General features: G+C 44.3%; 1 protein-coding gene across 1 annotated transcript in view; it reads right to left on the bottom strand.

The window, feature by feature from the left end:
- The window catches only part of LOC146202830 (FAD-dependent oxidoreductase domain-containing protein 1-like), an 87,072-nt gene extending 73,651 nt beyond the window's left edge, over nt 1–13,421 (bottom strand). The window contains exons 1-4 of the mRNA XM_084588365.1: nt 12,700–13,421; nt 12,231–12,360; nt 12,061–12,160; nt 1,469–1,563 (exon numbers count right to left, since the gene is read on the bottom strand). Of these exons, the coding sequence (XP_084444491.1) occupies nt 1,469–1,563; nt 12,061–12,160; nt 12,231–12,360; nt 12,700–13,041 (667 nt within the window). The 5' untranslated portion in view covers nt 13,042–13,421. The remainder of the gene's footprint in view (nt 1–1,468; nt 1,564–12,060; nt 12,161–12,230; nt 12,361–12,699) is intronic.
- Between the last annotated feature and the right edge of the window lie 3,074 nt (nt 13,422–16,495).

The following is a 16,495-nucleotide window of genomic DNA, read 5'->3' as shown; positions in this document are numbered from 1 at the left end:
TACCAAATGAGCTTAAATTTCAAAGAACTATAGTTTGACGTTGTGGAGTCAAGTGCAATAAGTTTATGTTCAAATACTAGCTGTCATGACCCTTCAAATCAAGGACAGTAAACATGCCTATGCTAATCAAGCTTTTACAGTGGCACCTAAGAGAGTGCAGTGAATAAAATGCTATGCACAGCAGCTGGGAGAAACGGAAGAGAAGTTGAGAGGTTAGCCAGCATTATATGCACAACAATGCTAGCCTGGGCTGGCCATCAATTCATGAATGGGAAAATGGATGCCTGCTTACACAAGATGTATGGCAGCTGGCCTATGGTTTGTGGAAAACCAGTTTCCTCTCCCTTCGCCGCGACCGACCACCACCACCCCAACGAGCTTCATGGCAGCGCCGGCTGGGAGAGGAGGTAAATACCTCCCCTTGGGGGAAGGAGACCAGCGATGAGTGCGCCACCAAGACGTCTACGCGGGTTCCCGCGAGAAGACGAGATAGAGCTTCTGGATCCAGCCGGCAGCGAGAGCGGTCGTCTCCCGCGGCCTCTCCCGGCAAATGCCGGGGGATAGCGGGCACGGAGTACGCTGCGCACACGGGAGGACCCGTCGTGCACGACCGCTCATCTTCTGGTTCCCAACGGCGAAGCGACCGGTAAATAACGCACGCTCTCGCCGCCTCCCGCGGCAAACGCCGTGGTACGGCTTCGTCCGAAGAATGCGGCGCGCACGGGAGATCCCGGCCGCCATATTCACGGCGCGTTCAAATGTTCGCCGCCGAAATCGCACCCCCATTCCCCAGCCGGTGAGTCAAAAGCCCTCCTTACGTAGCCTTGCCCTTCCAAGGAAAACCTTGTTGATGTATAGCTAGCCGGCATGCTCTGTATTATTTGCAAGTGCAATAAATAGCATTCGAGTATTAACTATGTGTCGTGCCCGTCCTTTGTCCCTTTGTTCCCCTCCGCGGGTCGCTAGCGAGGACGCTGCACCTGCGGAGTAGGAGCGGGGCGGAAGACCGTTCCCCCTTAAACCCCCACAGGTTTCAGCAAAGAAACATGCACACAGTGTCTTCTCCTTTCACATTGCCATCAGCATACTATAGAAAATAAATATACATGAGTGCCCTACACAAGTAAAATTAAAAAAAAATAATGTCTCACTACTAAAACTCGACAATATGTCTTCGTTGTGCTTTCTTCTATACAAAGAGGCTCAGCAAATTACTTGTAGACCTACAGATGACAGGCCAATGAAAAGTACCCGAAAGCAAGTGAAGATGTGTTACTGATAACAGTCATTACCTTTTTCAAGATTTCTGCTCTTTAAAACAGCACTAGGAAACAATCTTAGCAAATATGCTTTTAAATTTAAGTGCACTAAGTAGTACCGTTTATGGCAAAGTATAACGACAATATCAAATCCTATGGCATGCAAGATACTAATTCTTCCCAATATCTTTTGTGCACCGATTACGTACCATGTGATGCAAGTGCGATACCTTCAGTATTCAGCCAAGGAAATTGCCGACGAAGGTCGTCAGGCTTGAGGAGTTCAATCTTAGCCCCCAGGTCCCTTGGTATAAGATAGAATTTACAAGATATAACACAAATACGCATACACAAAGTACAAAAGACTTCAAAATATGTCGTCGACACATGAAATGATACAAATTTCAACAATTTAGTAGCTCACGCTAGCTGACCAAGACCCAAAAAATTACAATACTACAACCAAAGCTAGCACAAAGAGCACAGACACACTGCACCTTTTTCAGCACTTAATGCACTTCTGTAGCACAACAAACAATCATTTTGAACCTTCAATTTTTTTTTTCAGACACTGAAAAGCAAGGCTAGCACCCATTGCCACATTAGCAGTGTTCTCTTTACATGCTTATGAGAAGTGAAAACAAATCTAGATATATATTGAAACAGCTGCCATAAAAAAAGTCAATACAAAGCATCCACAACTAGCACATGCTGAACCCTCTCCAAGGTAAGTAAAGTGCACATTGCTTTGTACTCAGACAGAGGCCAGACTAATTCAAGGAAGTTGTAAATGGCATTGTACAAATAATAATGGCAACAGGTCCCTCCCTGCAATGAAAGAAAAACGCAGTGACGCAGGTGAGAATGTCGACCTCCCTGAAACATCGAACACCATAACAAGGTTGCACACGATCACTAAAGAAAAATCTACTTTTTAGCTCATCAAATAATGCAGTCAGTGACATCCCTGCACTCATCAGAGGTTCTTCAGACATTGAGTTACATGAGAGGAAAGCAAAGCTGAGGCTAAAATAAAAACCTACCTCTAGCCTAAAGTGCAGCGGTGACGTAGCGGCAGAACATCCGCCTCGCATGCAAGAGGACCGGGGTTCAAATCCCGGCGCCGCGCAATTATCCACCGGATGAAAGAAAAATTCGCGTGCCGATGGAATTGCATAAACAGGTTTGGGGTGCGACCTGATGCCGGTGAATACCTCCGGCAACGCACTCCCTCACCAGAACAGGAGTTGGCCACCTTGGTGCAGTAATTGGCCGCAACATCTCATGATTAGTTCCATAAAAACCCGGCCCTCAGTCACCAGCGGCTGCGGAACAACTGACCACGGTGGCGGTCAGACCTGTGACGCAGCAGGGGGTGCTAAGAATTCCTGGCTCCGCTGGACAGGCCGCCATTGGAAACTGACATTCGCTCACGAGTAGGAAGAGCCGTCCTCCTCCTCAACGAGCTCCTGGGATCACCTCCCAAGTCAGCTCACCTCCCCAGGCCTCCCCATGTTTATAAACCGCCTCAAGTCTTCACAAACTTTTCAGGTGTCACAACCAAACGTTCTTCAGCAAACGGAAGAACCGGAAATGGACATGGAAAAGTCCTAACGGAGAGACTAAAAATGAAATAGACTTCATAATGTGTTCAACCCCCGCCGTTGTGCAGGATGTAGAGGTAATCGGGAAAGTGCGATGCAGTGACCACAGGATGGTGAGGTCCCGAATTAGCCTAAATCTGAAGAAGGAACGCAACATATTAGTAAGAAAGAAACCCATTAACGAATTAGTGGTGAGGGGCAGGGCAGAAGAGTTCTGGATCTCGCTACAGAATAGATAGTCAGCTCTAACCGAGGATGGCTACATTAATCCTAAAAGCAATGAACAATAACTTCAGAGATATCATTACTGAGTGCGCTGTAGAAGTAGACGGTAGGATAGTTAGAGAGGATACCGGTAAGCTGTTGAAGGAGACGAAAGATATGATTAAGAAACGCCAGAGTATGAAAGCTTCCAATCCAACAGACCAGAGTGAATTGGCCGAGATATCAAAGCTAATCAATAAGCGCAAGGTGGCCGATATAAGGAAGTATAACATGGAGAAAATTGAGCATGCTGTAAAGAATGGGGGAAGCCTTAAAGTGGTAAAGAAGAAATTGGGCATAGGCAAAAACCAGATGTATGCGATAAGGGACAAGGCGGGCAACGTCATCACTAATATGGACAAGATAGTCAAAGTAGCCGAAGAGTTCTATACAGACCTCTACAGTAGCTAAAGTAGTCAGGACTGGAATGAGATTGGCGGTAGAGAAAAACAGTCAGACGTTCCACCAGTGACGAACGACGAGGTCAAAAAAAGCATTAGAAACTATGAAAATGGGAAAATCAGCTGGAAAGGATCAGATAACTACAGATTTGTTGGAGGACGGGAGGGATACCATGCTAGAAAAACTGGCCACCCTGTATAGTGGCTGCACAGCGACCATAGTTCTGCATAAAGAAAGTAACAAAATTCCCATAAAGAAAAGGTGTGAGGCAAGAAGACACGATCTCCCCAGTACTATTCACAGCTTGCTTAGAGGAAGTGTTCAGAGACCTGGACTTGGAACAGCTAACGAGGATTGATAGAGATACCTCAGTAATCTGTGATTCACTGACAATATTACCTTGCTAAGTAACTCAGGTGATGAACTCCAACAAATGACTAATGAATTAGATGGGCAAAATACAACGGTAAGCCTAAATACTAATATGAGGAAGGCTAAAGTAATGTTCAACAGCCTTTGAAAGGGATAGCAGTTTGCAATAGGTAGTGAGGCACTGGAATGAGTAAGGGAATATGTCTACCCAGGACAGGTAATGGCTGCAGACCCGGACCAAGAAAGGAAAACTAGAATCGGATTCGAATGGAATGCATTTGACAAGTACTCTCAGATTATGAATGATAGCTTACCAGTATCCTTCAAGAGGAAAGTATGTAACAGCTGTCTACTAATGGTACTCACCCACTGGGCAGGAACGTGGGGGCTAACGAAAAGGGTTAAACTTAAATTGAGGGCAACACAGAGAGCTGTGGAATGGAAAATGTTAGGCGTAATGTTGATACAGAAAGCCTGCAGAGTGCGTCAAGAACAAGTGCAATTTAATGATATTCTAGGAAAAATCAAATATATCAAAGGAAGCTTCTGTGCTAAGCTGGGCGTGATAAAGGACAAACGAGGCAAGGACCTCACGGAAGACTCAGAGATAAAGAAGAGGTGGCAGGAATACACAGAACTGTACAAGAAGGACCCGGATGTGCAAACCCAACATAAGACGGTTGTGATTACTGATCTCGAGCCGGACATCCTGAAGAGTGAAGTTGAATGGGCCTTAGCCAGCCTTGTTAAGAACAAAGCTAGCGGAATTGATGGAATTCCAGCTGAGCTGCTTCAAAACCTCAACCATGACGACGCTGTTAACGTTCCATATACATTGTCAGCAAATTTGGACAACCCTCCAGTGGCCACAGGATTGCAGGAGGTCAGTTTACATCTCCATTCCAAAGAAAGGCAGTGCCAAAGATTGTTCCAACTACGGCACGATCACGCTTATTTCGCATGCTAGCAAGGTGATGTTGAAAATCCTCCAAGGTAGGGTGCAGCAGTATGTGGATCGGGAGCTTCCGGACGTGCAGGCTGGGTTTCGCAAGGGCAGAGGAACTAGAGACCAGATTGCCAACCTTCGCTGGATCATGGAAAAAGCAAGAGAGTTCAAGAAACCCATCTATTTCTGCTTTATTGATTATGCGTTTGACAGCATAGATCACAGCAGATTGTGGCAAGCTCTCCAAGAGATGGGAGTTCCAATTCACCTCATCTGTTTCCTCAGGAACCTGTATGAAGGGCAAGAGGCCACAGTCAGAACTGGGCATGGTGTTACTGATTGGTTTCCCATTGAGAAAGGAGTGAGACAAGGCTGCATACTGTTGCCCTGCCTATTTAACCTATATGCTGAGTGCATCATGAGGAAGGCCAGTCTGGACGAGTCTTCAGTTGGAGTGAAGATTGCTAGGAAATGTATCAACAACCTTACATATGCGGATGATACTACTTTAATGGCAGAAAGTGACGTGGAACTCAAGAGACTTCTGATGCGCGTACAAGAAGAGAGTGAGAAGTTTGGGCTTAAACTGAACATTAAAAAGACAAAGATTATGGCGTCTTGCCCTATCAAGTCCTGGAGCATCAAGGGACAAGAAGTGGAAGCTGTGACAGATTTTCTAATCTTGGGCTCCAAGATTACTCCGGATTAGATTACCATAAAATTAGGAGACGCCTGCTTCTGGGAAAGAGAGGCATGGCTAGCCTTGACCGCCTAGTAAAGAGCAGAGACATTACACTGCCAACCAAGATCCGTATAACTCGAGCTATGGTCTTTCCAGTTGTGATGTATGGATGCGAGAGTTGGACTGTGAAGAAGGCTGACCGCCGAAGAATTGACGCGTTTGAATTGTGGTGCTGGCGGAGACTCTTGAGAGTTCCTTGGATGGCCAGAAGATCAAATCAGTTGATACTGTCGAGCATAAACCCTGACTGCTCATTGGAGGGTCAAATTCTAAAGTTAAAGCTCAGCTACTTTGGTCATCTGATGAGAAGAAAGGAGTTGCGGGAGAAAGATTTGATGTTGGGAAAGATTGAGGGTCACCGGAGAAGGGGTAGGCAGCGAACGCGGTGGTTCGATGGCATCTTCGAAGCGCTGCAGATGAAGTTATGTGATGTTAGGAAGATAGTGAAAGACCGGCAAGCGTGGCGTGATATGGTCCATAGGGTCACGAAAAGTCTGACACGACTGAACTGAACTGAGGCAAAATCAAGAAGAAATGGGCATGGGTAGGGCATGTAATGCGAAAGCAAAATAGCCGATGGTCGCTAAGGGTGACAGTGGATACAAAGGGAAGGCAAGCGTAGCAGGGGCGGCAGAAAGTAGGTAGAGGAGATTAGGAATTTTATGGGGATTATGTGGATTCAGCCTGCACAGAACTGGGTTAATTGAGTTGTATGGAAGAAGGTATTGTCCTGCAGTAGGTGTACTCAGGCTGATTATGACGATGATGCTGAAGAAAGCCAGCATGCAGTAAAACCGAGTGCATGGCAATGTTCAGCCTTCAGTGCCCTAACCCCTGCAGTGGCTCAGTGGGCACTTGGCTACTGAGCCGGAGTGCCCAGATTCAAACAGGGCTGTAGCAGCCGTGTTTTGATGGAGGCGAAATACAAAAAAGCATTCATGTGCCGTATGATGTCAGTGCACATTATTAAAGATCCACTGGAAGTAGAAATTAAAGATCCACTAGAAGTAGAAATTATTTCAGAGCCCTCCACTATAACACCTCTTTTTTTCTTTCTTCTTTCTATTTCCTTTCACTCCAACCTTCCCCTCTTCCCCCACAGTGTAGTTCAGGTGTCCACCGAGATGTGAGTTACCATGCCTTCAATTTCCTTAACCATCAGTCTCAAAAGTAATGCACTGAAGGACATAAAGAGTCACCACGACATGGCCCCTGTGCACTTGCCAGCAAAGCAAAGTGCAGCACTGCACGTCCCGCCACTGTAGTCCATCATGCAGTCGACACCTGGCAGTGAATGTGAAAGAAAGCGAACGGGCACCACCGACCCTCCTGTTTTCAACCACTAAACAAATGTGACATGGTGCGAATGCCAGAGAAGTTTGTGGAGGACAGAAAAACAGGCAAAACTGCATTACACATGCATTGCATGCTGCAGATGTTTCTTAGCAACCACTATACTCCTTCACAATTTATGACTATTAAAACTAGAAAATGGATCTTTGGTCGCTGCACAGCCCAAAAGCAGAGGGAAACAAATCCATGCCAACTTTAGTTTATGTCAGCGTTTGGGCCCATCAAGGGCACAGCACAAGTGGCACACAGGGACTAGGCAGACTACTGTCACTGTGAACACTGCATTTAGAGTCCAGCTTTGCCGCACCCGTGCCCGTTTCACAAGCTGTCTTGTTGAACTTTGCCAACATTTTTCCGTGCATTCCTCCTCCAATAAAAAACTGCCAACTTCACTACTTCAACATGGATGTATCTGGCTACCTTATATGTGTCTGATGACAGAATTCAGTAGACATAAGCATTAAGTCAAATTCTCATATTATACACCTCACTGAACAAAATTATGCTTCTCAAAGAATTATAAACAAGGAGCTAACTAACTAGTCCCAAACAACCATTATAATGCTCTTACTACTACGTGATGCTCCCTCTCTTAATACCTGGATAAGGGGTACCATGTGGAACTGTGGAAAAGCTACGTGCAAAGTGGCAGTACACCCTAAACAAAAATGCCTTAAATACTGAATGTTTCAGCAAACACTTTCAAAAATACCGCAAATTTTAAAAGGATAGAACACTGACCAAAATATGTTATAAGATTAAGGTGGAAATGAAAAGATCTTGCCTCATATCGTACAGACTGAGCAATACAATATTCAAGAAACTAGGGTTTATTATTTTAATTTGGCAGTGAAACTCTCATAAAATAAAATGAGGTGACCTCCTGCAGCAGAACGTTTTCGTTATTACTGTAATACCACACATGACCACAGCTCGAGAAATTATCAAAAATTTTTCTTAAGTGGAAAGTGTCTTATTCTGTCACTCATGTTTTATATTTCGCACTCTCTCCAGGGCACCCTTTAATAAAATTTACCTCTCCTTTCATGTCACCTATGATGTGCTCTTAGCATTTATCACTAGATGATGCTACAGTGTTTTGAATTCCTTAGCTGAAGCGATGACCTTGGCCCACTAAAACTTTTTTGATGAGGTGTGCATTCCTGTTTTGCAATGGTCATGAGTATGAAAACCGAAATTTACGCCACTCTACCCCAAAAATGTCCAACTATTGTCTGGCGGACGAAATATATCAGTTTTTGCTACACTACTTTTGTAGATGCCCAATCATAGTTGCGGTGACTGTTCGTGGGTTGCCGCATCAGCCTACACAAAAGAATTTTGTCCTCGGCGTTTCTAACAAAACCACCACAGAACTGACCACTTTACACAGTTAGCTTTCCACTGCGGCGAAGAAAATCAGATGCCTAAGTTTCAGTGTTCTGTCACTTTAAGTTTAAAAATAAAAAAAAAAAATATTTTCAGCAATCTATACTGTGCCTTGGCAGATGCCACTGACTGCAATTTTTATAACGATACACTGAATTATGCATTGAAGCTACAAAATTTCTTGGAATATTTTGAAGAGATTGACCGATGGAAAGGTGACAACTCACTTTAGTGCAGCCTACAAGAGGCCACTTTGTCTTCTGCATTGATGATTAGTTGGTTTGGTTTTATGGGGTTTAATGTCCCAAAGCAACTCAGGCTTCTTTGTCAAAGTGTTGCCAGACGTCACAAAAAAGACAAATCATGTTATCCAGTCAGCTCGTCAAATAAACTTTTTAATCGGGAGTTAAAAATTCAATTACCTTTATTGCTGTGACACAAAAAATATTGGCCATTTCTTGCAGAGTTCGAAAATCACAAAAATGAATTCAAGCTCTTTATAACAGTGGTGTGGTCGTAGCAGGAAAACAATGCTCTAAAACCTTAAAATTCAAGGATAACACATAGTGATGTATATTTCAACTTGATGTGAAGGAATGAAAGCTTCAGTGGCGGTGAGAAGGCTATATATGGGTGCGTGGCAGCAAATGGCTACTTTGTGTGTGTTGTAGGCAGTTTTACATTTGATGTAAGTTCCACTGTGAAGCAAGCCATAATGCACACTTGTGAGTTATGCTGCATTGCTCCCATACCTTTTTTTTTTTCTTCCCTGATCCTACTATTTTAACACAATAGCATTAAAGGCCCTGTTCTCCAAAAACTCTGGAGTCAGCATAGCGAAAAATGTGACCATGCACCTGGCAGGTGGTAGATGGCCGGTGACATGGCTGTGCACCAACTCGTCGTACGATTGTGTGGTGTCACAAGGCCACATGACATGGACCAATTGGGAGGTGCTGCCAACTTAGGCTTCACCTTTTAGCTGAGAGGGTGAGATTATCCAGCCAACAAGGTCCCTTGGATCCCGATGTTAACTGCCCATTAGCCATGCAGGCAAATCCATACGGCCTGGTTAATGTGGGGCTTTATCTCTACATTGGGAGATCTTTCATATACTCTAGTAGCTTACAAGTATATGCTAGAGAGATTTAGCATACCGTGATCCGTGATCCGCCACCGTGACACTCTACCGCTCGTGGGCGGGGCGTACAAGCTGATTGGTCCCGATGCGCCAGGTCAATGTGCCGACATCAAGTATGTGGCGCCATCTATCGGCATGAAAGTGATCTGGGCATGCGCAATGGAACGCGCGGTGACGGTTCACGGTAGCGGATCGCGGATCACGGTGTGCTAAATCTCTCTGCTAATTAGTATGGATAATACAGGCACAAATTAAAAGATTATTCGTATACTAGTAGCAAAGTGCATGAGCATGAAGGAGGATCGACAAGGGGAGTGGGGAGTCCTTAATGCTGTCCCCCCATCATACCCCTAACTCTTCACTACCATTTTTTGTAGGTTTCGGTAGCATCTAGTAGACCGCGTGAAAGCTATTAGATATAATATTTTATGTAACAAATGAAATGGTAGCAAATAAATGTTGCATACAAGCTTGAAAAATCAAATATGAATCGCAAAACGAAACTTTGTCAGAAACAAGATTAAAAAAAAAGAAAAAAAGACTGAACAAAACTTGTAAACATACACTTGTACTAGTAAAGAAAAAAATGCTAAAATTTTTCTGGAGTACAGAAAGTGTTTGGCCTCTAACTGGCCACTATCTATAAAAAAAAGGAATTTCCCATTTGGATATTAATTTTAGTAAAAAATAACTGGACACATAAAACAAGGCAAATGATAAAAATGAAACTAACCAGCGTGCTGATGCAGATGTTCAAACCTGTTTTCCATCACCATCGCTGCCAGAACTCAATTCTATCGGCAAATGCGCCATGTTCAGACTTGCTACTGCTCGACGTGTCAATAAAATTAACTGCAGACTAGACAAAGTCACAAGATTTGCAATGTCTTTAAGCTGGCAATTGTTATTTTTGACTTAGCCGCTACCACACTTTAACGCGTCCAAAAAACGGCCACTAGAGAAAAAGACTAAAACAACATTGAAAACGAAACTTTCGTTATCTGATTACATGCCAGATAGTGTAACCTGTCCGTAAGCAAAGTGGAAGGCTCTGAAATCATAAAGTTATTGTTAGCAGACTAATACCCCTGTCACACGGGCACTTGTAAGGCCTTGAGAATTAAGGTTCCTTGCTCCAAAGGCGGTTTAGACACAGCTACACGGGGAAGTCTTACAACAAAGGCCCATAGCAAGAAAGGCAGCCGTCAGCGGCCTTCAGCTGCGTAAAGGAGCAGCCCAAACATGAGCGTCACCAAGCGGCTAAAAAACAACAGAGAAACAAAAAAGTTGACGCAAATATAATTTTTAATATTATATTTAAGCTGATTGATTCTACTTAGGCATTAATATTGCATTTCAATACATTTTAAAAATCTTGAGTATTGACAGAACACTTCGAACGTTTTCACCAGCTGCATCGACATACGTGGTCAGAATGGAAAGGAAAAAAGAAAAATTTGTTACTAAACACCTGCTTCAAACCTTCAGAATCTTTTTTTATTAATCAGTTGGTTACATTTACTAACATAAACAAGGGCAGTCTTGTTTACTTTTCACATACACTGAAAGACATAGTCTACTTAAGTTTTGCTAGCTGTTACTAGTGCCATTTCAAGTGCAGCGGTTATCAATCGTGATTGCCGCTCGACAGATAGCGCTCGTGGAAAACGCCTGGATTATCATCATTGTCATCTATCTCCTTTGCACTTGCCGTGTAGCTGCGCCACTTCTGCTTTTTAGTTTTGCTCCTTTAATGCAATAAACCTCCTCAGCAGTAAAGACCTTCGAGAAGTTCCGTGTGACTGGGGTAGTTCCATGTGTTCGAGGTCATTCAAAAAGTGGCGCAGCAAGAAAGAAAGTAAACTACATTGAAAGTTAAACTTTTGATTAGATGCCAAATGGCTCAGCGTGTACATAAGCAATGCGGATCACTCCGAAACCATTGTGCGACATCATCGATAGCTGGCTAACGATGCTGAATGTGCACGATTTGAAAGCTACCAATATTTATTACGATCCTGCACAACTCAAACATTGAGACATTGCAGTTGCATATAAAGTATCTAGGACACATGGGCTATGAGCTCCCCAGTGGAGGGCTCCAGATTAATTTAGACATCGGGTTCTTTACATCCCGCAGCACAAGGGCACCCTTTGCATTTTGCCTCCTTCAAAAACGTGGCCGTCGTGGTTGGTATAACTGAGCCATACAAGCACATCAGGAGCACTGGTGAAGTTTCCTTGAAATGCACAGCTTAATCATGGCTGTAGTGAATGCCAGCATGAGCTTTGAGACGAGGGAGACAAAACACAAAAAAAGGGAAAAAAAATGTTAAAAAATAAACAATCTGTTCTGCGCCTTCCTCACCCAAAGTTCATGCTGGCATCCACTACAGGAATCATACCAACTAGCCCAGAATATGTCATTTTTAATCATAAGAATCACACAAGATAAGAATGTACTAATGAGCCACTGCATCGCAAGCGGCACCATGTAGAATAACTTTTGGTGGAGGCTAGCTGAGTCGAAGATTGCATGCAACCACAACTCAAGCTAAGCAACCAGTGATCAACACCACAAGACTTACTCTTGTAGCTCGGCATTTTTCAGCATTTGGTTCACTCCTTCCTCAGAGGCAAGAAACAGGTAACCATGTGGCTGAAACCGTATATCAGGTGGGTCGAAATCTGCAGACCATGAGGACTCATTTAAACTGCATTGCAATTCTAAATGTAGAGCACATGCCACAGAACTTACCTAACACGCTAAGGTTCTGCTTGACGTTTCTCAGGAACTCGGCACTGAACATGGAAAGCTGGACATTCTCCGGTAATGAAAACTGCTGTCTGATTCCCCCCACTGACAACACAGTGGATGATCTGGTGTACTGCGAAAAGATCAATTGTACTAGTTACTCATTCTGGACTACGCCAACCCAAGGGACAGAAAGGAGCACTCTTAAAAGGGCAATGGGGCTAGTCAGAAATGAATATAGTTGGAGCTTCCAAATACAGAATCGAAACCGAATAAAATAAGTAGGATACTAACTAATTCCAAATGCGTTTTTGGAAGCTTGAATTGTTCTTGAGTCAAGATGACTATGGTGAACAATGTTAAACACGAAACATGTGCCATTTTCGTACAAAACACATCGCTAAGAGACTGAGAAGACTCTTCGTGCCGACCAAAACGAATGTAAAGTTTGTTTTTTCAACGAAGTACTCACAGTTATGTCACGCTCCAACACGGCCAAGCTGAAACTCTCAGGAGCACGCTGCTTGAGCCAGTAAGCAACGGACGAGCCCATGATACCACCACCAACCACAAGAATGTCCACTTCTTTCGGGAATAGCGGCTCCGGAACCTCAGATCCCTTCGGCTTGAAGTAGCCTCTGAACTCATCCCGGAAAATATTAAAGACTCTGCGTTCCGGTGAAACCTCCTCGACTGAGGAACCGACCTTTTTTATGCCACCTTCGGTTGAGCATCCTCGCACCGTAGGTTTACAGTGACACAAGCGATTGAAGACAGCATTAGCCCTCTGCAATAACCTAAGGGGAACCATCATTTACGTTATGACTTCACTAGCGCGTGTTACAGTTGGCTAGCTGGGCACCACAGTGGCCTGTTACATGCCAGTTTTTGACACAGTAGAGGTACAGTGCCTAGAATTTTAGTAGAGGCGACAAGATAACACATCACAGGCCACAGACCAAGTGGCCCAGCCAGCCCAGCCAAAACGCCAAACTCAAAGCGGTCAAAGCAGCCTTGAAACTGCCGAAGTACAACTACAACCGTACGCACTGAGCTCTAGTACAGTCTAGGTAGAATGGTTAATTGCAGTAGCTATGGATGGCTATGGTGGCTGTAACTGCTGGGCCGGCGTTGCTGCGACCCGGTTGGAATAAGCTAGAAGCTTGGTGCACGGCCGCTCAATGGAGGCGCACTTGGTGCGGCCCGTCGCGTCGCGCCTCAATGGCTGGGGAAGCGCGTATTGGGAGAAGTTGCAGTTTCCGCCGTCATTCTCCGCGGGGGCGCCACCACTCCAGGACAAAGCGCCGCCGGCACGGACGAGCAGACGACGCGGAAGGAGCGCGCTGGCTGGGTTGGCGCGTACGTTATCGTTTTGACTACTCAGCATAACCGCGTGGTTCTGATAGTTCTGCATGCGTGTCATCGGTGCCTGTGTCAACAGCGTCCTAAGCGTATGCAGCATTATGCCAGGCAACTGCTGTGTGCCGCTGTGCACCATGAAAGCAAGAAAAGATCGGTTACCATGAGTTCCCGTGCGATTGACAACGTCGAGCAGCATGGCTGGAAAACATATCTCGGGAGGGCTAGGATGGAAAAGGAAGCCTGTGGGAGCCGAGTGACAAGTCAGTGGTATACTCAGTGCACTTCACAGATGACGATTACAGGAAGAACATAAAACTGAAGATCCTGCTTCCTTCAGCTGTCCCTTCCGTGTTCCCGAACTGCCCACATTACAAGTTAAGTTACTCACGCGGGCTCATGTTGAGCCAAACAACCTTGAAAAAATTAATGTGCGCAGGTCAATAGCTTTATTTTCCCCACTTGTTATAGCTACACTTCATTTCCTCCTGGACAACCGGCCCCGTGTCATCCTGAAGCACGTGTTTCAAGATGGCTGCGCCACGATCACTTTTATGACGATGATATCAAAATGGTATGCCTTGCCCAACATCGCATAAGTGAAGCCATGGAGACACCAAGAGGAGCCGCTCTATTTGTCAGATGACGAGCGACTCTCTTGGTTAGAGTTGGGCTTTGCCATATCGAAGACATTCAGGTCCAAGGAGGCACGTCGAAGCAAAGGCTAACCAAACGAACGTACGAAGCAACAATCATGACAACCAGATCCACAGTGGCACAAATTAAGTACCTTCTTGATCACATCAAGTATCTTACATCAATGTCTTCTGTGTGCCTTACTAGTGCATTGCATTTACCCGAATCTTATTTTCAGCTTCCGATACGCCCTAAAGCAGGTTCTCAAAGCGGGTCTATAGTATCGCTTTTTAGCAGCCTAAGGCAATTCAAAGGCGGGAACGACAAAGTTGATACAAGGGCTGCCGTTTTCACCTCGGAGAAAATACTGAAGGTACCACTAGCGAAAAAAAAAAATAGATCGACTGAGATTACACACATTTTGCCATGCTTTGAGCAAGGTGGCAACTTGCAAGCATCAGTATGCAAATGCACCTATCAACAATACGCAGGTATAAAACTTGGCATTCGTGATTATGAAAGTCGCCAACTGCTATATCACGTCTGCTGCGAGAGAGTTTTCGAGTCAGCTTGGATTCATTCATGTGTGGTGTGAACCAGCAGCTGATATAGAGTTAGCACCGATTGAATTCTTGGCTGGTTACCTTGCATGTCCATTTGAAGAGAAAGTATGAATAGTTTTACAGAATCTCATGAAACATTTTTATTTATTCTGTTTTCAGTGCCTGCCTGTGTTTTCATTCTTTATATATTACCAAAGTTTAAATAACTTCTAGTGCTTACTTTAGAGTGTCAATAATTTTATTTTATTAGCCCCATCCATTTATTAACTTTGTGCCTTGTGATTCCTGCAAAACCCTGGACTTATAAAAATTCTTGATGATGGACGCCTAAGGTATCTGAAAATCACCATGCACATTTGTTAGCAAGGTGATGAAGTGCCCGCAGGTCATAAGAAGCAGCAAGCTATGCAACATGTTAATTTCATCCCGTCTTCCCTATTTTGTGCAATATCCGGAGTTGATCTGCGAGAGAGAAGACCGCAGTCGCACTAAGGACCTAACCAAACTAATGCGACCACTGCTGACCAAATGGACAGGCAACATCAATCAGACAGTGGAAAAAATCACGCTGGCACATAAACCTTTTTCGAGAAAAGTTCTTCGCATGTAAAACAAGCTTGCGTGTCTTTTGTGCATCACGCGGCTTCATACTCAAACGAGAAAAAAATTGCCTGATCCTGCGGGCGTGTCGTTGAACTGGCTGTCTTGTGTTGTGTCTTTTGCAACAGTTTTTGTTAGCTAGTATGTTTTGTTGGGGGTACCCACTTGAATATTATATCCAGCGAAAACGGAGGAACAGGCTGAACAATAATATTGAACGCTACGTCCTGAATTGTAAGTTTCCATAAAAGTGCACGCTGAATAAATGGCCCCACACCATGTCCAGATTTCAAGATTGCAATATCTAATACGTTATTACAGTGGTTGAAACGCAACTAAATGGGTGCGCACTCAGTGAAGCACACGACTGCCTCGTTCTCGTTGTAAACGGAAGACCACGAATGACTTGGAAAAGCCCAGTGATGATGACTTGCCGCTATCACCTTATCAATAGCAAACTTGCACGTATGGTGCGTTCCAATTCTTAGACGTCTAGCAAGACTGCTTCGTAGACGTCTACGTAGACGTCTACAGGTTCGCGTATTGGAACGCGTCTACCTGTTTACGCCTAGCGTCACCTCGCGGCATAAAGGTTGAACTAAAAAGTTTGTACAACTATTATAACGCTGTTTTCTTTAAAGATTTACGACAATACAGGTAAAAATCACGTTTTTAACGGTTCGCCGATTTTTTGCAGCAACAATATTACATGTGTAATCGCCACAATGTAGATGGACTATTAGTAGGTTAACTTGTAGCAGACAGACTTCTCACGCAATGAGCATGCTCACGAATTGACGGAAGATAACGTTAGTCCGTTTTTCCTTTTTTATTACTGATGCTGAAGTGTACATGCTTCTCAGATGTCTCATTCACACAGCTGTAAAAATGAAAACATGCAAAATACTGTAAACTTGAGGCGATTACGGACGAAAGGTGATAACCGGCTACAGCAAACGAAAAACTGTGCCGTTACACCTGTTGTCTGTAGTCACTAGACGAGGAAACCAAAGACAACTTGTTTTAATAATGTACAGGCACAAAAAAATCAATGCGCAACAAGTCGGCATCGTCAGGCGAGTTCGTTCTTCCGAGATTAACTGAAAATCC

Source organism: Amblyomma maculatum, chromosome 1, assembly GCF_055883805.1.
Source record: "Amblyomma maculatum isolate TAMU_Amacu chromosome 1, ASM5588380v1, whole genome shotgun sequence".
In the NCBI taxonomy this organism is placed as follows: Eukaryota; Metazoa; Arthropoda; class Arachnida; order Ixodida; family Ixodidae; genus Amblyomma; species Amblyomma maculatum.
The sequence above is the reverse complement of the archived record's forward strand: the minus strand, read 5'-3'. Positions and strand labels throughout refer to the sequence as shown.